This window comes from Herpailurus yagouaroundi, unplaced genomic scaffold, assembly GCF_014898765.1.
Source record: "Herpailurus yagouaroundi ecotype Mexico unplaced genomic scaffold, PumYag 222, whole genome shotgun sequence".
NCBI classification, from domain to species: Eukaryota; Metazoa; Chordata; class Mammalia; order Carnivora; family Felidae; genus Herpailurus; species Herpailurus yagouaroundi.
In genome coordinates, this window is record NW_024412453.1 from 2,534,981 (window position 1) to 2,555,403 (window position 20,423).

Genomic DNA, 20,423 nt, shown 5'->3' on the forward strand with positions numbered 1-20,423 from the left:
GCTTTATGAACTAAATGGGGGTCGGTCTGATGGCGGGGGAGGAGGAGGGCTGTGGTGATGCTTAGAATGGTCAGGGAAGGTTCACTGAGACCACCACTATCGTAAACGCCTAACGTGTGAAGATTTGGGCAGGACTACTCCAGACGGAGGGAGAAGCAAGTGCAAAGAGGATTAGGGGAAGGGACAAGGAAGAGGTTGGCTTGTTCAAGGAACTGTGGAATAGCCTGTTTGGCTGGACGGTAGTATGAAAAGACAGAGAGGTAGGCGGAGACCAGATGTAGGGTTTGGGGAGCCATGGTAAAGGGTCTGGATGTTGTTCTAAGTGCAAGCGAAAGGCACAGGAGGTTTTCAGCAGGAGACTGACAAGGTCTTATTTAATCTGTAAAGATAGTGTAGTTGGGGAAGGGGTGGGGGGGGGGACAGGAATGAAAGGGATACCAGTTAACAGGCAAAGTACTCCAGGAGAGAAAGAAATGTAGCTTTAGCTAGGATGCGAATAGTGAAGATGGAAAAAATGGCTGGCTTTGGGTGTTTTATAGGCAAGGAAAACGACTGACCATGGGGGAGGAGTTGAAACAAAGAAAGGCCTCAGGAATGACTCTTAAGGTTTTGGCCTGAGTAACCAGGTGTTTGGTGATAGTACTTACTGAGTTGAGGCCTGAGGTGAAGCTTAGTTTGGATGGATAAACAGAAACAAACAAGACATTGGCGTAGTTTGTTGGCAATACAGATGATTTCTCCATCTATAATTTTACTATCTAGTGGAGGTTGCTTTTTCTTTTGTGACTGACTCTTGGACCAAGTCACCATTAACCTTAACTTTGGATCCAGCTCTTTCTTTCCTGGATAGTCCCCCACGCAGCAAACAAGAGATGAGACAGTCATCTTCTCCTTAAATGCCACAGAGGTCATCTCAAGAAAGACCTAGAAGGTTGACATCTGTCTCTATTTTGGGAATGCCTACATGTTCCCAAAACTCAGCAAGTTTCAAATTCCACCAAATCCAACAGCCTTGCAGAAACTTGCAGAGTTATCAGTGTCACCACATAGATTGGGTAAGGAGGGATTTAATTGCTAGTCTATAGACTTTCCTGTCCAAACATTGGTCTCCTGGGGGGAAGGATTTTTTTTTTAATTATTATGACACCGTTTAGTTTTCCTCTGCCACAGAAATAGGCACAAGCTGATTGATATATTCCAGGGACTCAGATATGCATATCACATTACTGCAGCAGGGTTTCACTTTTTTTTTTTTTTTTAAAGTACTGGAGAAGTTTGATGGAGTCATATTCTTGGCTTCTCGTCCAGAGTTTCTATTGCCCAGGCATAGAAGAAACTCCCAGCTTTATAGTTCTGAATTCTCAAATAATGTCCGCTGATGTTCACTACTAGGCAATGATGAGAATCCTGAGGTGAACTGTTGGAACAGTTTGCCTGTGAGTGGTATGGTGATCACTTGATCATTGTGTTTAAAAAATACGAGTGTAAATTCCCTTCTACCTGGGCAGCACTTCCCAGTCCCTCCTACCTCTGCCCCTCTACAAAAGGTTCTGGATCTAAGATTAAAGGATAAAAACAAGCTGTATAATGGGAACTAGACTTATTGTGGTGATCATTTCATGACATCTATGAATATCGAATCGCTATATTGTGCACCCAAAACTAATATGTCAACTATATTTAAATTTAAGGGGAAAAAAAACAATTTGGAGTTAAAAAAAAAATTGAGAAAATTTTCACCAGATTAATGGCCACAAGTCACTTCAGAAAGTCACCTTCCCATTCCTTCTTTACCACCCAGCATGGGGGTGGGAGGGGTGGGCAGGGACTAAATACTCTGATTACATATTTTCCATTAATCCTGATTTTAGTCCCATATCTCATTCTCTACTTCCAACATACCTGGTATTGCAGAGTCCTGGATCTGTCTGAGATCTACAGGACAGATCAGTTCCCTTCTCCTCTATATCCCAGTCTACATTTTATTTTATTTTTTATTAAATGTTTTTATTTGTTTTTAGGAGAGAGAGAGAGCGAGCACATGCATACATGAGTGTGGTAGGGGCAGAGAGAGAGGGAGGCTGAGGATCCGAAGTGGGCTCTGTGCTGACAGCAGAGAGCCCATTGCAGGGCTCAAATTCACAAACCATGAGATCATGACCTGAGCCAAAGTCAGATGCTTAACTGACTGAGCCCCCACCCCCACCCCCAGTCTAGATTTTAGTAGAGGCAAACCCTAGGGTTCATGAGAGGTGGTGTGGTGGAGCAAAAAGGATACAGAACTATATTCTAGTCCCCTCCCTTCTACTGACTTGAACTTGGGAAAGTCAGACATTCTGCTTCAGTGGGAGAAGCTCCCCATCTCCTCACTCTCCCTTAAGCAAAGCAGCTGGGGCTATTTCATTCAGAGAGATGAGCCACAGGGATCCTTAAGGCAGAAAATCCTTGGGGACCCAGAAGGCCCCCGGAAGGGATCTATGCTGGCAGCCTTAAGTCATAAATAGCCATTCTGTGGCTATTAAGGGGCTGTGAACACAGTGTGCTTTATCATGATGGATGGTAGGCCTTGGCCCAACAGAGGCTGAATCCAGATGGGACCTTGGTGAAAGCTGTGGAGGGGACTATATAATCACTCTTCTCTTTAAGGAGTATCTTTGGCCTGACAGGATAAAGAACACACTGCTTCCCCAGGGGGTCAAGTTCACCATGAAGGCCAAGAGTTTGGTGGCTGCACCATATACATGCACCTGGGGGTTCTGGGATTAGATAAGACCAAAGAGCTAAATCCAGAGGTTAACAGTTTGTGCCTTGGGCTCAAATCTCCTTTTGTCTCATGGATTGGGTTCCACTGGAGCTGACTCCAACCAGAGATTATGGATTAGCGTGCGGTCTTTATTAGGGAGTGCACTAAGGAGCAACTCCTTTGGGGGGAGGGAAGGCAGAGGGAGCAGTTTGGCTGTGATTCGGTTATTGGAGGCTTTGGCAGACCCCGTGAGCAACTCTGAAGTTGGGGTGGCCACTCAGAGTTGGGGAAAAGGGGCCAAGCCTTTATATCCCCACATGGACCAGTCATTGGAGTTGAGCTACCTCAGGAATGACCTTGGGTATGGCTGCTCTTCAGCCAAAGACAATTCCTTGAGAGGGCCGACAGCTGAGATCCATGAACCTACAACCTTCCCAGGAGCTGGGGACTAAGTCCTTCAGTCTTCAGGAGGACTGGGTAGCACGGGGCAACATTTGTCACAGTGCACCCATTGCACGCCGATCCACCTGCTTCTTTTCAGTTCTGAGAGCAGGACCCCGGTGAGCATCTTTTCCTGTGGGAATCTTATGAAAGGAAGGTTAGCAGGACAAACCCCAGCTCCCCGTGTTGCTGCAGCTCATCTCCAGGCATAAGCAACATGCTCATCACCTCCCTCCTCTCCTGCCCATCCTAGATTCCTCTCACCTTTTGCTAGCACCTCTGGTGGTCTAGGTGGCTTATGTGGTGGGGTGGTTCGGACCTCCATCCCTGAGGAGTCTGAGCCACTTGTTGCCATGTATTTCTCGGGCTGTGGCTGCTTTTTTTGTCTGTTCACTGTCAAAATAGGGCAAGGGAGCACTAAGAGATACTCAGGTGGATCATGTGGGTGACAAACTGTTTCAATTTTCTCTGGTGAAAAATGGAACAATCTTAGTGCTTCCCTGTGCCCAAGGTGATGTATACACCTCCTCTACTGGGTATGGATGGGGTCCTCATTATCACCTAGACAACGGGGTCACCCAGCTCCGAAATTCCATCTTGGCGTCTACTCTTGCAGACCATCCCTGGTGCTAGCTGCTGCAGGTTGGGTGGGCTTTCCAGGAAACACTCTTGAGCTGCAAGGAGTTTATTGGGGAGTGCTCTTGGAAGCCACGCCCATGAGGGGAAGAAGGGGAAGCAGCATTAGGCAAAGGTGGCAATGCAGCCACAGAAGGACCTCAGTAGACCCCACAGGAGCTCTGGAGCTGGGATTGCCCTCCAGGGTTGCTCGAGCTGGACTGAGGGAGCCAGATTTTTACCCCACAGTGACCAGTCACTGGATGTTAGCTGCCCTGGGAAGGTGTAATCTTGGGCAGGGAGCTCAGCTGGAAGCAGGGGTGGGGTAGAGGAGCAGGAATAAATCCTTCAGTCCCGAAGGGGGATCTGGGCAGCACAGGATGGCATCCACAACCGTTTGTATCCTGCAGTTCCACCCATCGGTGTGATCTTGGTATCTGCCCTGAAGAGAGTTTTCAGCCTGGGATGGAGGGAAGGCAGATGGACACCCTATGTGCCAGGCGCCGATAGGCTCCCCTCCCTGAACCTCCGATGCTGACATGCTTTAGTTCCACAAACTCTCACTGTCCCCCTACTAATAGGAAAACAGAGGAAAAGGATGCATTTTATGACAGAGTTAATTTGGTGTCTGCATAGACACCTTGCCAGACTGTTTGGAGGAGGAAACTGGTGATCGATCACAAGAAGCCACCTGCTGGAGACTCCTTGAGGTTGAGAGTAAGAAAATGGATGACTGTTCTTTCCTTTTGTCCCAGCCTCTGCAAGGTGGGATTTATTGAATGAAAATCTGCCCTGGTTTACTGTCTGGGTAGAGCCACAGAAACAGCCCGGTAAACTGGGTTTACCATAGAAATCTTTGCACAGTGGCTGACATCTAATAAGTGCTTGATAACTATTGAAGACATGAATGTAAGGTGCATAGCTTCTCCGTTTTATCGGAGTGGGAATGAGGACAGGACCTACCTGATCACATTGCTTTCTGTTTCTTCTAGAATGTATTTTTGATAATTTACAGTTTTCTTAAATTATATCCACTTGATCTGCTCGTTAAATCTAAGTTCCAAAAGGATAGGGCCCTTGTTTGTCTTGCCGACTGTTGTGTCCCCAGCATCAGCACAAACCACAGAGCGGGCTTCCAGTAAATATTTGTCCTATGAACGAATGTGTGTGTGGGAGGAAAGAATTATTTTGGAAAAAAGAAGGAAGAATTAATTTCTCTCCTAATCGTGACTCATTTTTTTTCCCCCCTGAGCCACCCTTGGCCCCTCTTCTCATGCAAAACATTGATGAAAACAGTGCAGTTCCAAAACAGTTGGGACTATTGATGCAGCAATATTTAAAAATATCATTACTGGGAGTGCAGCAGGGGATTGTGTGATCTTATATGGGCTTCTAGTTAGGGTCTACCTGGGCCCCACAATTTCACAGCTTTGCCACACCCGCCTCTGTGCTTCCTCCATCCTCCCCACTTAGGTTGTTTTCCAAGAATGGATGATGAACCCACTGTGAGCCAGACACTGTGCTGCTCCCTGAACGAGTTTGTTCTCCGCCAAAACTTTCACTCACTCCTTTTTCCAAGTCCGCTGAGGCCTTGTGACCCCCACGGATGACCTACGTCTGCCCCCTGGCGGCCATCCCGAGGGGCAGCGCCGGAAATCTCCTGCCTCCCGGGGTCCCCCGGTCGCTGTGCGCCCCCTCCTCGCGGGTTCGAAACAGTTGGGAGTTGGACCCACTCCAGCTTCTGCTCCAGGAGGCCCCTCCTGAGCGGTCTGCCCTCCTGGGGCCATGGAGAAGGCCGCCCATAAAAGCAAAAAAGGTAACTGGGGAGTGGGGAGAGGGAGACGCCCTGGAGACAAAGCCTTCATTACTTTGCCTCCCCTGTAAAATGGGAACGTCACCCTCTTGGCCTGGGAGTTAGCCCCTCGCCATCATTTGTTTACCAAACTATAATTTACATACAGTAAGAGCCTCCCCCTCCCCCCCCCGCCCATTTTTAGTGTATAGCTCTGAGTTTTGACCAATGAATACCCACATATAACCACCACCACCAAGATGTGGAAGTTTCCCTCCCACACACGCTCCCTCCCCCGTCCCCGAATTACTTTGCTCCTCTTTGCCACCAGCCTGCACTTCAGTGCCTGACACTCCTGATCTGTTTCTATAGTTTTGCCCTTTCCACGGAGAGTGTCATAAAAGTGGAATCGTGTGGTATGGAGTCTTTTGAGTCTGCCTTCTTTCCCTTAACCCTGCTGTCTTTTGAGACTGGGTCTCCTATAGATTATTTTATCCTAAGCACAATGAAGTAGCAAGCTGAGGTTGGAACTCAGACCTTGTCTGAGATGCCACTTCTCTGTATGCTCAGGAGCTAGAGGCTGAAGGAGGGTCTGACCTGCTCCAAATGGCTCCCAGAATCCTGAAAAATCTCCGAATGTGGTACCTTCTTTATACTGGGTTACTTTACTTTCTATAGAGTCTCTGTGGTTTGGGGGAAGGTGAGGTTGGAGACAGCAAGGACACTTGCTTACAGGGAAGGGTCATGAACCTGGGGGTGGGGGGACAGGGGCACCCCTCCCTCAGCAGGCCTCTTGGGCCCCCCCAAAACACCACAGTCACATGGATTTTGCAAAGGCCTGTCACTTGTCCTTCAGGAAGAGCTGCTGAAAACAAATGTCCCCAGAAACTTCCTGTGTACTGAAAATGAGTCTTCTGAGAAGCTTCCTCTTAGGAAAGTAACTTGTGTTAAATCACTCCATAGTCTTTGAAACTTTTCTTGTGAGAATCAGTTCTGGAGAAAATATACTTCGGCACCCTTCCACCACCACCCATTTTCCCGGATTTTCCTCCCAAATGATCTTTCGCTACCATTTCCACTGACATCGCCATGGCATGCTTGGGTGACTCCAGTAACACTTTGATTTCCCACATCCACTCTGGATCCCGCAGTCTGTGCCCTGCACAGCAGCCAGCCGGGTTCATTTGTTTTGTTTAAGAAAATACAAATGTTACAGGGTCCCGCTTAAACTGCTCCTGAGCTTTTCCAGTGAGGTAAGCCTGTGAGGCCACGCCAGTCGGCTGTGACTTTGCTCCTCACGGCTGTGACTTTGCTCCTCACGAGTGCTCCAGTGCATCTCTGTTCCTTCCTCACAGCCTCAATCCAGTTTGCTCCCTCCCACCCTCCTTTGTCTCAAGATTTCCTGTTGGTCTTTTTGACCTCGATTCAAATTTTGCCTCCTGTATGAAGCCTGAACTGCCTTCCCCGCAGGATACCTTGGCCTCCTGGCAGTCCTCCTCAGAGCTCTCTGTATTTTTCCTTCATAGCATGTGTTACAGTTTGTTATTCAACATCTATTTATGTGACTGATTAGTATCTGTCTCTTCCACTAAGCTGCAGGATCCATAAGGGCAAGAAACTGCTATTTCTTAGCACACTGCCTGCATCAAGAAACATTTGTCAAGTGAATACATAATAACTGACATTAATTAAGCACTCAGCAGGTGCCAGGCACTGAGCAAAGCCCTCTGTCTCATTTATTCTCATAACAAGTCTCCAAGCTAGACACGTACTGTCCTCACTTTACTGATGAGGAAACTGAGAAATAAATAGGTTGAGGAACTGCCCCAGGGATCTGGCTTTAGAACCCCAGTGATACTGTCATGCTGCTGTCCAGGTGAAGGACTAAAAAATGTCCCCCTCTTTATATTAGGCAAAAACGTTGGCTTCAATGTCAAGTCATCCATACACAACTTGAGCAAAACTCAGCAGACCAAACTCACTGTGGGCAACCTGGGCTTAGGCCTGATCATCATCCAGAATGGGCCCTACCTCCAGATCACCCACCTCATCAGGACGGGGGCTGCAGCCACGGATGGAAAACTCCAGCCAGGTGACTCTGGTTCCCCCCCCCCCCCCCCCCCATCTGCCTTCGGGGAGACCCTGGTTAATAGGTTTTAGTGTAACCATAATAATGATGATGACATTGTTTGAGAGCTTTTTGTGGGCCAGCCAGTTGCTAGCACTTTAATAACCCTCGCTGTTTTATTTTTTCACTGAATTCTTACAGTAAGTCTCTAGGTAGGAACTATTGTCATCCCCCTTTCACAGGGGAGGAAACTGAGGCACAGAGATTGAGTTCCTTGTCTAGGTTCACCCCGCTCTGGCAAGTGGGATGGTGTCATTCCAGAGTTTATGCCTCTCTGTGGACAAACTTTTCTTCTGCTAGGTAAGCAGTATTAATCATTGTTAATGTTTAGAAGCATGATCTCATTTCATCCTCCTGACAATCCCTGAGGTAGATTCTGCATTAAACCACCGTATAGATAAGGAGTCAGATATTTAGTAAATTGCCCATTGTCACACCAGGGATCAGGGATTTGAACCCAATGTTAGACTTCAGAGCCCAAGGCCTTTGATCAACACTGCCCTGCTTCTCTTGTCTTTGGGAGAATGAATTTTCCATCCAGTTCAAGATGTGTTTTCCAGTGTCTGCTCCAGTTCTAGGGCTGTGCTCAGGAGTCAGGGAGGCACAATGGGATGGTAAGGTGGTGAGAAACAAGAATCATCTGGTTTTAGCTGGGCCTGAATTCAGTCAGGCCCAGGCTCTGTCACTTTCTAGTTCTGTGACCTTGGGCAGTCATTTGACCTTCTAGGCCTCAGTCACCTCATCTCTAAATTGGGATAAGAGCTACCTTCCTCAGAGGTTGCTAGGATTTGGAGAGATAAATTTTATGAAAGTCCTTTGAAAACGACAGTTCTATGGAAATACTGGCAATCATTTCTCTTAGGCTGCTCTTAGAGAGTTTCCTGACTTGTGGCTTTTCTTTCTTTTTTTCTTTAAATAAAAAATGATTGTGGTACAGGAGCCCCAGTGGATTAAATTACTGATTTATAATGCTACTTCCTAGAATCACCTTGGGAGCTTTTAAAACTGAGATGCCTAGGCCCCATCTCCCCAGAGGTGCTGATTCAATTGATAGGGGGCTGGGGACAGGGCAGTTCATGATTTAAAAGCTCCTCAGGTGATTCTAACTGCAGCTTGTGTTAGAAGCAGGGGATTAAAGAAGAAAATAGATAAATGATGCCATTATGAAAGTTTGCCCCCACCTTATAATCCAAAACATTCTCTCCAAATGTCAGTGCTTGGTGCTGGGGAAAAAAAGCACCAGGGAGACAGTTCCAGACCAAAAGAAGTCCAGCACAGGTTCCCATGAGCTTTTCCTCAGTTTCTCTGGGGTCAGGCAACAGAAGCTGATTCATAACCAGAGCACACACTCGCTGGAGTGGGACAGGAGTGTGCTTTTATGCACAGTAAACAGAACCTCATGGTGTGGCTATGGTTAGTGGGCTCCTGGAGGTCAGAGGCAGTCTTGAATTCATCTTTTAAATCCAGGATTTACCTTTAATGCTGGCACATATTATGTCTGTGCATTAGTAAATGAATAATAAATGTTTGCCACTGGCATTGTGCAAGGTGTTTCCACATCTATTATCTAATTTAGTCTTTACAAACTCCTGGAAGGTCGATAACACAATGTAGAGGGTTGGGGATGTAGTAACTTGGTCAATACACAGAGCTAAGTGGGTGGGCAGAGCTGGGACTTGAACCCATGTCTAGAGAGCCCACACTTTTGACTGGAAGTGGGATTTCAGTACCGGAGGAGTCCAGAGTCCCACATCTCTTCATGATGGGTCAGTGAGTTCTCTTCAGGCTCTTGGTTTTAAAGACCAGAATTCAGTCCTTTTAACAATGAATGAGATGTTCAGAGGTGATAGTCCCACAGACCTGCTATTTCTTCGACCCTGTTACCTCCCAGCCCCATTATTTCTCATCCACGTGTTTTACATTTTTCTCTTCTGGTGTTTCAAATTGGGTTTCATTTCCTATTGCATTTGCTAGTTTAGTTTAGTGTTTGTTTATTCTGGCTGAATTAAAATTCCTTTTGGCCAATATGGCTTTAAATAGACTGATATCTAGAGTCTTAAGAAATAGTATAGCTTTGAAGGTAAATACAAGTCATATACTGCTCACATTCATTCAATAAGCGTTTCCTGAATGCCTACTGTGTGCAGGTGTCCTGCTGGGCATGAGGGCATAATGGTAAGCCAAACAGATGTGGTCTCTAGCCACCTGGAGCTTGTGGAACTCAGAGCCTTGTCGGGAGAGATGGAGAAAAACAAATAAAAATCTAGTTTTCAGTAGTGGCTTGGCTGCTGCAAAGTTGATTTAATATAGGTAATCGAGACAAGGTTTATAATTATGTGGTTCCTACAGCCCATTAAAACAGGAAAAAAAAAAGTGTAATGGGGTTGGTATTCATAAATACCAGACTGATGTTTCTTTATGAAGGGCGATGTTAATATCTATTGCCAGAGTAATCACACTCATACAATGACACCTTTGGTTTACAGTCAGGATGGTCAGGGAATTAAGCTGTTTATTTTCTGCCCTCTTGATAAAAAACATCCTTCGACAACGTAATTAAGCAGAATGCCAAGCCATAGCTTTCAGCTATAAACGTTCCTTTTAACATCAGGCACGTAAACTCATCCAGTGAGGTGTTTGGTTTTGTTTTGCCATTGTAATTAACCTCTGTAGGATGAACAGCTGTTTCAGATGGCACACTCTGCAGGTGGCTGGGAGAAGCTTGTTTCATTCTGAAGTTAGCTGCAGATCCTAGGCTGGTTTTAGCATCAGCTACTTTGTAAGACCAAAGCAGGTTTTTCTTCACCCTTCCAAGTATTCATTTTCTTCAGTACTTTTAAACTTAAGTTCTTTTTAAACTGAAGTTTCTGATAGGATCTAGCACCATGAAAGTTTGTCCTTGGAGCCTTCCTTTGAGATCAGCATTAATTCCCAACTACAGCACGGTGGGGTGTAGTATCACAGAAGGCACTGCATCCTCTCTCCTCCTTGGAGGTTAGGCTTCTGCTGTCTGGGAATGAAGGTAACTGAGGGGTCCCTAGCTTCTCACGCACAGAGAAATGAACACATCCTTTGGGACTTGATTGGAGTCCCTTTATCCAGTGTTAGTGACAAAGTCTCCATTACCATTTGGCAGGCTGTTAGTTCTAGTAAGATCTGGAGACTAAGATTTTACCTAATGTGAGCCCTTAAGAAGTAATTTCTTTGTATTCCTTCCTCTCTTGCTGAATATCCTTGCAGTAGTCAGGATTCACTGCAGGCAATCGGAAACAGTGCCTGTGAAGGCACTGAACTTAGAACCTGGAGTCTGACAGAACTGCCAGAAAGGCTGGAGAACCAGGCTTGGAAAATGATGCCAGAACGCGGGGCCATGTAGAACTACCCCCGGAAACCGGGTGCTTCCATCACCCAGCGGCATCTCCTGCCCAGGTTCAGTGACCCGGGTGGGAGTGCCCGTGGCTGGATCTAGTTTACATGTCCATGCCCTAGGTGCTGGCGGCAGGGAGGTGGGCAAAGATATGCACTTAGGGGGTCCAGGGACTTGCTGTCAAGATGTGGTTTTCTTCCCATTTGCCAGGAGATTAGAAGCTCTATGGTTGACCATCACACTTCCCTTCCTGTCCAGCAATGCCCTAAAGTAGGAAGTCTAGCTTTCAAATCCCTTTATCCAACATACTCTCTATATACACATCTTAAGCTTAAAGCATGCTAAATGTCCATTGTTTCATGCAGAATTACTTGCTCGACTAATACCGCACAAGGCAGAAAATTAAAATGAAGGGCTTTATGTTAAATTTTTTTTTTTAACGTTTATTTATTTTTGAGACAGAGGGAGACAGAGCATGAATGGGGGAGGGTCAGAGGGAGAGGGAGACACAGAATCGGAAACAGGCTCCAGGCTCTGAGCCATCAGCACAGAGCCTGACGCGGGGCTCGAACTCACGAACTGTGAGATCATGACCTGAGCCGAAGTTGGACACTTAACCGACTGAGCCACCCAGGCGCCCCAGAAGGGCTTTATGTTAATAGAGTGGAGGGCACTGGAAATTGCCAGGCAGGTACAATAGCAAGTAGGTCATTTACTCAGTGTAAGTGGTTTTTTTTTAATAATAATGACTATTCATTTAATTCGAAACAAACATTTTTAGAATCCTAAAGGATGGTTCAGATTATAAACGATTTTTAGCCTCTTTCACACCAAGGACTAAAGAAATACCATAAAAACATGATATAATATCTTCTACACCGCTATTAAGAAACATCTTGCATGCATTCATTATGTGAAGGACACTCATGTCACCTAGTTGGTCACTTTTATTAAATAAAGGCTGGAGTCTGGTTGAACTCGTAAAATGGAATACCTCACAGTGCAGCCAGAAGTGGTATGAGCCCGATGACCCATTATCTTAATTTTACTGATAAATTTCTTTCCTTCTTCAGGTGATGTTCTGATTAGTGTTGGCCATGCCAATGTGTTAGGATATACTCTTCGAGAATTTTTAAAACTTTTGCAACACATCACCATAGGAACAGTGCTACAAATCAAGATTTACCGAGATTTTATTGACATACCCCAAGAATGGCAAGAAATACATGATTTAATCCCTGAGACCAAATTCCCGGTAACACGGTAAGTCGTTTATTTTAGGAAAACTTTGTTGTGCTACTGTTCCCCAGAGCCTGTGAAGCACGTGGTCTTGGTGAAACCGCTGCAGTAATTTAGTGGGTTTTTAAATCCTTTTGGAGAAGTACAATCTGCAGGACCTAATGTGAGGCAGATTGATAGAGGCGAGAGCCTTGAATCTGGAGCTAAAAAAAAAAAAAAAAAAAAAAAAAAAAAGAAGAGAGAGAGAAAGAGAGAGAACCATCTAATGGGAGCTCGGCCTCCAAATCTACCTGCAATGTGTCCCTTTGTCCAGAGTCAGCCTCAAACGTGCTGTGGATCCCACGCCCTCATTTGTCTCCTGGACATTCAGCTTTTCTGTGGATCCTTCTCAATAACATGTAAGGCTTTTGGGGCCTCTGCCTCTTTACAAACCCCACCTTGACTATGCTGCCCTCTCCCTGCCCCCGGCCACAGTCCTATCCCTTTGGCTCCAAACGTGCGTGAAGAGCTGTATCAGATGTGGCCATTTCCCCAGATGATTTCCCAGGTGCTCTCCTCCAATCTCAGTCCAGGCTTTGCTGTCTTCACTTGTCCAAGAGGCCTCTTTGCAGGGCCACTCACAGCCCTCAGGTTGATTCCAGCAGACTCTTCTCAAGTCGTCACTGTGTGTGGCTCCTGAGCAACATTCGACACTGTACAACTCCCACCCCCTCTTCTGTTGAAACGTCTTCCCCAGGCTTCAGCCTTGGAGTTCCCCAGCGCTCAATCTTTGGCTTCCTTCTCTCAATTTCCTGGGCACCCTCACTGATGCCTGTGGTTTCCGTCCCTCTCCCTACAGGACTGATTTTCAAATTGTACGACCTTCAAACTTGTATATTTAAACCCTTTCTCTCTCCCACTTGGTGGCTTCATTTGGATGTATCACAAACCCCTCACACTCGTTATGCCTAAAGATCAAGAGCCAGCTAACTGCTTATCTCCTTGGGGTGGTCCTATCTTACTGGGGGAGCATTTGCCTAGTTGAACAAGTCAGAAATTTAGAGGCTATGCTAGATTTCTCCATCTCCCTTGTTTCCACCCCATATAATCACAAAACTTGTCATTTTATCTTCCGACTCTCTCTCACATTTGTCCAGCTCTCTCTCTGGCCACTATCATCACCCCAGTCAGAGCCACCGTCTACTCTCTTCCCCTATTCATTTGCTACACAGAACAATCCCTTTACAGTGCAAATCTGAATGTGGCGTGTTCCCTGCTGAAAATCTTTTTAGACCTCCTGTTCTCAGGATAAATGCCCAAACCCTTACACTGGTCTATGCTACTGCATGTGGCTGGGGTCTGTATCCCGCATCCTCACCACATACTGCTGTCCTCTTCCCTCTCTAGTCCACTTTGCCTCTCAGCTTCTTTGTCTTATGTTTCTTTGCCTCGGACTTTACACTTGCCCTTCTCTGTGTACAACATGCCTAGGACTCTGTCATTACTCACCGTTGAAGGCTCATGGCGCAAAATTTTTCCAAGGGGCCTTCAAGTTAGGAAGTGTTAAAACACTGTCTGGTCCATCTGTCATATGCTTTCAGAGAAACCTGTGTATCTCCTTCACAGCATTTATCCTAATTTCAATGAAGTAATCTGTACAATCTATTGTTTACTATGTTGCCCTGGGAGAACGTAAACTGAAGGCAAGGACTAAGTCTGTGTTGTTAGGCTAAATCTACCACAGGACTTTCACATGGCTGAGGGCTCATTTATTCAGAGTGAATGAAAATTAAAATCTAGCTTTGAAGCTCAGGCAAATCGCTTAACCTCTGAGAGCTTGTTTATCTGTAACACAGGAGTACCAGAGACTCCTCTGAGGATCAGATATGTGAGGAAGTTCTGTAGAACATGAAGACATGTAGAACATGAGATCCTTCTTCAGTGACAAGTTCAGTGCTCTGATGCAAGAGTGGTCCTTATTAATTTGACAGATTTCTGAGCACTAGTTGTTACAGCTGTGTATCTTTGGTTATTGGGATGGGCTCAGGGAAAGCTGGCTAGGAACTTTACTAAGGACTAAAAAATGGGCCACACTGGATAGACATTACTTCAGATATTCCAACTTTTGGTCCAAGGGACTGATATGGCCAACAGATGTGCTTTGCTAGTCTCCCACAGCATTTTAAAAAGCCGGAATAGCAGTGACTGTAGAGAGAAGGAAGGATACGGAGGGGCTTTTTCCAAGGGCTAGCAAAGTGTTTGTAAGTTTTTTCATTTAACTAGGTTTCTTTTTTTTCATTTTTCTGTATATTTCAAAAATTTTAAATAAAAAACATTTGCATTAGTTGCCAAATTTACATATCTAAGATTCCATGGAAATTATCTGCATCTCTGGTTTCTCCTAAAAAATTAGAAGATGGGCTTTTGTCCTCACATGGTGACAGTGGACCAGAGCTGGGTACCAGTTGTCCCCTTAGATCAGACACAAATTAGGGACAAGTTTTTCCCCCAATAACCAAACCAATCATGACAGTTAAAAATCATTATGATGATAACAGTGAACACTTATTCATTGCTTACTATGTGGTGGACACTGCTTTACAAGTATTTTGCCATTTAATCCTCAGGTTAATTCCTTTTATTATCATGGTTACATAAGAAAACTGAGGCCAAGAAAGGTGTGTGTAAACTTGCCAGTGGTCACAGGACTAAGTGTGACTAGATCTGTCTCTAGAGCAACAATATCCAAGAACTTACTGCAGTGGTGTAAATGTTCTTGATCTGTTCTGATGTGGTGGCCACAGGCTACATGTGGCTGTTAAGAGCCTCAAATGTGAGGATTTGCAACTGAAGAATTTTAGGTTTTATTCAAGTTTAATCAATTCAAATTTAGCTGCCATACCTAGCTGGTGGGCCCTGTACTGGGGAGTGCAGCTCTCAAGGCTGAGTTCGTAATTACTTATTTATAGAACGACTATGTTGTTCACATTTTAATTGTTCAGAGTTTGAGATACAGAATTTTAAAATTTAAGAATGACAGACCGACCATTCAAAAGTAAGGAGGAAACACAGAAATAGCACAACTCAAGTATGAGACTAAAGCCCACAGGACTTAAGAACAATACCAACCACTTTCTAAATCCCTTTCTTAATTTGAAACAAAGTGCTTATATCTAAGGCACTTTAGTAATTTATGTGGAAAGGACAGAGAAGGAGCACAAAGGGAAAGAAAAGGCATCTTACACAAAGCTGGTATGATCTTTTTCAGGAGTAAATGGTACTGTGTGCCCATTGGAGAATATTCCACATAATGCTCTGGGCAGGTCCAGTGATAGAAAACTGTTTGTAATTAACTCTGACTTCTGCTCGTTTGTGGCTTTATAATCTTACTTCAGTTTAATAAGAATCTGACCCTACTACCTGTCCTTTATAGTTACCTAATACAGAGTTACAAAAGATATTCTTTGCAGTCTGGAAAAAAAAAAAAAGTAACCTGGATTTTGTTTTCATTCACATGCTGTTCAGGAAGTCCTAGGCATGTCTGAAGGCAACCTGTTCTAGTCCTGAGGTCTTCAGAACCTCCTTGCACAGCACTAAATCAAGGATGAAGGAAAATCACACACTAAGACTAGTGGCTCAGTTACTGCTGTTCGAAGTTTTGGGAGCAAGTACAACGGTCACACCTGCAAGAATATTAGTGATCATGCAAGCCAAGTCTAAAAGATTGGGGGGTGGCGAAGAAAACAATTTCATATTTCCTATTAGCAGGACAGATGTACCAAAGGTCTATAATCACAAAGATCTTTGTTAAATGAATGTTAAAATCTAAGAACGGATCTGCTGGGCAACAGCACCAGGATGAGGGGGAGCAGGTAACAGCATTTGTTCAGGAAAGTAATGGCAGGCTCAGGTATGCAGACATTAGAAAAGTTCAAGAGAACTGTAGATGATAGCAGGCAAGCATTGGGCAAGTTTCAACAACCAAGAAAGCTAATAGTCGGGGATGTGAGGGTGATCTGGCTGCAACATCTGTCACTCCATTGATCACCAGGTGTCCCCTTCCTCCCTCACCCCTCCACATGCATCCCTTCTGAAGCCGCATGCTCAGTTGAAGACGACCGGTTCTCCAGTCAAGGGTATATGAGTAGCTGCTTTCCTCTACTAAAAAAACCTCCATACAACCTCTCAAGAAAGCCAATAGTTGGGGCAGGTAACAAAAAAAATCTTTAAAAGCTTTTGGACAGCAACAGAGAAGTGGAATAGTGAATGAGACACATCTGGGTGTAGAGGGTGTTGTATAAATACACATTTGTAAACCCAAAAGAGAGGCAAATGATGGTTCTCAGGAGAACAAAAGGCGGCTCAAAAATTTCCCGATGACTAGTGTACTTAGAGGTCCACTAGTTCCTGAATACCTTGGAAATCGGTAAGACACTGTTATTACTGACCCCATGTGACCCATGAGAAGAGTTCTGTGGAGGAGATGGCCAGGTTGACCTGTCATTCTGGAATGAAATTAACCCACATCTTAAAACCTGCTAATATTCTGGTCAGTAGTCTGACTTAAGTTATTTTCAAACTTTTGAAAGTGATGTGAAATAACTTAAGGCAGAATCTGATTTACATTTAGGAGTGGAAACAAATTTAAAGACAGTTTTGGAGAGAAAATCTTCAATAACACAGAAAGTGCTAAAGCTAAATTATATCCTTTCTTTGATGAACCAAAGCAGGTTACAAGACATCTTGTTAGGGGACAATGAATATGCAGACATGAAGAATACATGTCTTTCACTTTTTTTTTTTTTTTTTCCATTTCAGCACAACAAAGAAAACTGAGCAAGCAAAAGACCCTTTGGCAAGCAGTGATGACAGTGAAGATGTAGTTTCAGATAAAAAACTTAAGTATTATAAATATTCAAGGTCCAGTGGGCATCACTCTGCAAGGAGACCAATGTCTATCTCCAGAGAATGGCATGGCTACAAAAAGAAGAACCGTACTATTAGTGTAGGAAAAGGCATTAATGCTGATGTGGTGATTCACAAAGATCCCAAGAGAGAAGTGAGGCCCCCTTCTCCATACTGGACAATGGTGAAGCGAGACAACCAAAGCTCTTCCTCATCCACAGCCTCCTCTACCTCAGATGCATTTTGGCTAGAAGACTTTGCCCAAGTTGAAAAGGGCAGGGGTCAACCTGTATCAAAAGTTGCTTAGGCAGCAGTCTGCAAACTGGTGATCACATGAGCATCTAATTTTTGTGCATTGCTATGCACAGGTTTGCTATACTTACAGGAGGAATATGTGCAGACTTACCCATTCTTTCACAAGTGCATTCTGATGCCGTCAGAGACATTCTTCAATGTGATAATCCAAAGACTTCCCTGGGGTCAGACAGGCCTCACCACCTTATTCTCAAAATAGCAACATCATTAACACACTCCCTTCTGAGAAGAACATCTCATCTTTTACAAAATGCGGCAGAGGAACCCAGGACCAGAATGTATGAACATAGAGAGAATTTCAATTTTTAAGGTAAGTGCCACATTTTTAAAAAAAAAAATTTTTTTTTTTCAACGTTTATTTTTGGGACAGAGAGAGACAGAGCATGAACAGGGGAGGGGCAGAGAGAGGGAGACATAGAATCGGAAACAGGCTCCAGGCTCTGAGCCATCAGCCCAGAGCCTGACGCGGGGCTCGAACTCCCGGATCGCGAGATCGTGACCTGGCTGAAGCCGGACGCTTAACCGACTGCGCTACCCAGGCGCCCCAAGTGCCACATTTTAATTTCGACAGTTAGCTTCTCTTGTTTTGCAAACTTCAAATGCCCTACTTAAAATAAGTAAGTAAGTAAAATAAGTAAGAGATATATTTTCTGGCTAGTTGTGCACATAAAGTTCCACCCCCCCTCCCCCCCTTCAGCCCTAAGAAACAGAATGGGAACAGATGAGGAAGAGGGAAAAGATGAGAAACAAAACTCTGTCACACAGTGAAGATAAATCAGACATAAAATGATGCAGTGGGAATATAAGATATGACTAACAGGGAATTTAGATTTTTCAGAAATAACTATACTGCAAGAAAGGCAGTAAAGAAAGGGGGTAAAACTCAGACCATTTAATTGTTTTGACCCAGATTTTTAAACTGGTTTTATCTTTAAAAGCCATCGATAAAAGGAGTGCCTGAGTGGCTCAGCCGGTTAGGCGTCCGACTTCAGCTCAGGTCATGATCTCATGGTTCCTGAGTTCAAGCCCCGCATCGGGCTCTGGGCTGACAGCTCAGAGCCTGGAGCCCGCTTCAGATTCTGTGTCTCCCTCTGTCTGCCCCTCCGCTGCTTGCACTCGGTCTCTTGCATTGTCTCGAAAATACATAAACACTAAAAAAAAATTTTTTTAAGCCATCGATAATAATCTTACTAGTTTCTGAGCTTCTGTACTTTTAGATTCCTGTTCTCCTTTGCAGCATCTAAAACAAAGACCTCAGCATATAATAAATACTTGATTAACTGATGGCCAAGACATGAGAAAAACATTTCAACAGAATGTTTTATTGACTTTAAGTCAGCTGGGAACAATTTATGTATTTATGCTTTAAGACATTTCACCTTATTGGGGGAAAAAAAAAGATGTATGTTTTATTAGAGATTTTTGACTTTCACGTGTTTGCTGCTCTGGGCTGAGAAAATGTTCAGCTCTTTCCTGTTTCAGAATTTACAACTCATCAACGAAAGGTGTGTGCCCCAGATTTCCACTTGCTGCCATTGACTTCCGGCCAGAAACAAACTTCTTTGCAGCCTTGAAGTAAACAAACAAACAAATGACAGAAAAAATTAACAGAAATAAGAAAATGTATTATGCAGTAGATAAACTTATCTATTTTGTTATTTTAAGAGTTTATGGACAGGGCATCCTGAGCCAGCAATTCTGTACTAGCCTCTTGTGAGATTAACTACAGGAGAGGGCTGGTACGTTATTTTAATTTGTGACAATGTAGGAAGCAAAGCTCCGCTGTCCCTTTGAATGTTCCCTCATTACACGTGACTGAGCAAGTGTGGTGCTCCAGACATGAGGGTAGCTGGTAAAAAGGGGGATAGGGAAAACCTCACTGACATTGCAAAATAGGGCAGAGTCGGCCTCAGGCAGGGCAGTACTTTACTGTTTCTGTATTGCGATGGCAAATAGTCTATGAGTCGATAAAAATACACCAACTGTCAACATAAAAGTCAAACTTTTATCTGTTTCCTTTATGCCACTATTTGAAGCAAAAAGGCTGGCCGATGAGGTCAGATGTACTACCGTGAGTAGCAGTCCCCCATGCTGTCTCAGGCACAGGGAGATCATGAAGAGGCAGCTGGGCTGGGACTCCCACAACAACAGTATAGTAAAGGAGAGCCATTTGGAAGGGTATGGAATGATGAACTTCGGGGCGAAGTGAAATCAAGTCAAAGTTACGACCTTAAAGTATCCTGTTTCTTTTTTTTCTGTCCTCATTGTCCCTACATTAAGGTGGAGCTGTTGGGGAGAAGATGGTGGAGACCTCTACAATGCAAGAGGAGTTGACATTTTTCATGTGGAAAAAACTGGGAAAACCCACTGATTGTGGATTTGTTCTGTAGTTCATATATTTGTTAGGCATAGTAGAGAGTACAAAAAGGTATAAGATACGGTCCTGGCCCTTAAAACAATTCAGTCTCACAATAATATATGTGAAAAAAAAAAAAAAAAAAAGCAATAGCAGAATGTCTCCTGCTGAGAAGATGAACAAAAATCCTGAGATCCTGGATCGTGCGGGATTGGCACGACAGTTTATTTCTCGGGAGGAGAACAAACACCGAACTCAACTATTAGGTTGAATCACATGAAATTACCAATAATTCAACTCTTCTTGACCTCTAAGAATTTAAAATGGTTTAACCTATTGGTAATTTAGTTGCATGAGGAAGATACATACACCCCAAGTTGATGAGCCATTTACAGACGTGATGGTAATGAGCCCTCCTACCTCCACACCCGGTGGACAGGCACCAAACAGCAGGACAGTGACATATATAGCCCAAGGGAACTTATGCATTCCTTCTGAAATTGGGTCGAGGTCAAATTGTTTGATGTTAAATCATAAGTTTTC

At 44.4% G+C, this 20,423-nt stretch overlaps 2 protein-coding genes across 2 annotated transcripts in view; one reads left to right on the top strand and one right to left on the bottom strand.

Annotated features, from left to right (window-relative positions):
• The first annotated feature begins 5,347 nt into the window (after positions 1–5,347).
• Positions 5,348–20,026, top strand: PDZD9 (PDZ domain containing 9). The gene is made up of 5 exons (XM_040458802.1): positions 5,348–5,615; positions 7,504–7,683; positions 12,160–12,349; positions 17,123–17,834; positions 19,805–20,026. The coding sequence occupies exons 1-4, from the start codon at positions 5,585–5,587 to the stop codon at positions 17,514–17,516; spliced, it is 795 nt and encodes a 264-aa protein (XP_040314736.1). The 5' UTR covers positions 5,348–5,584; the 3' UTR covers positions 17,517–17,834; positions 19,805–20,026.
• Positions 18,827–20,423, bottom strand: part of UQCRC2 (ubiquinol-cytochrome c reductase core protein 2) — a 31,672-nt gene continuing 30,075 nt past the window's right edge. The window contains exon 14 of the mRNA XM_040458801.1: positions 18,827–19,093. Coding sequence (XP_040314735.1) covers positions 19,010–19,093 — 84 coding nt within the window. The 3' untranslated portion in view covers positions 18,827–19,009. The remainder of the gene's footprint in view (positions 19,094–20,423) is intronic.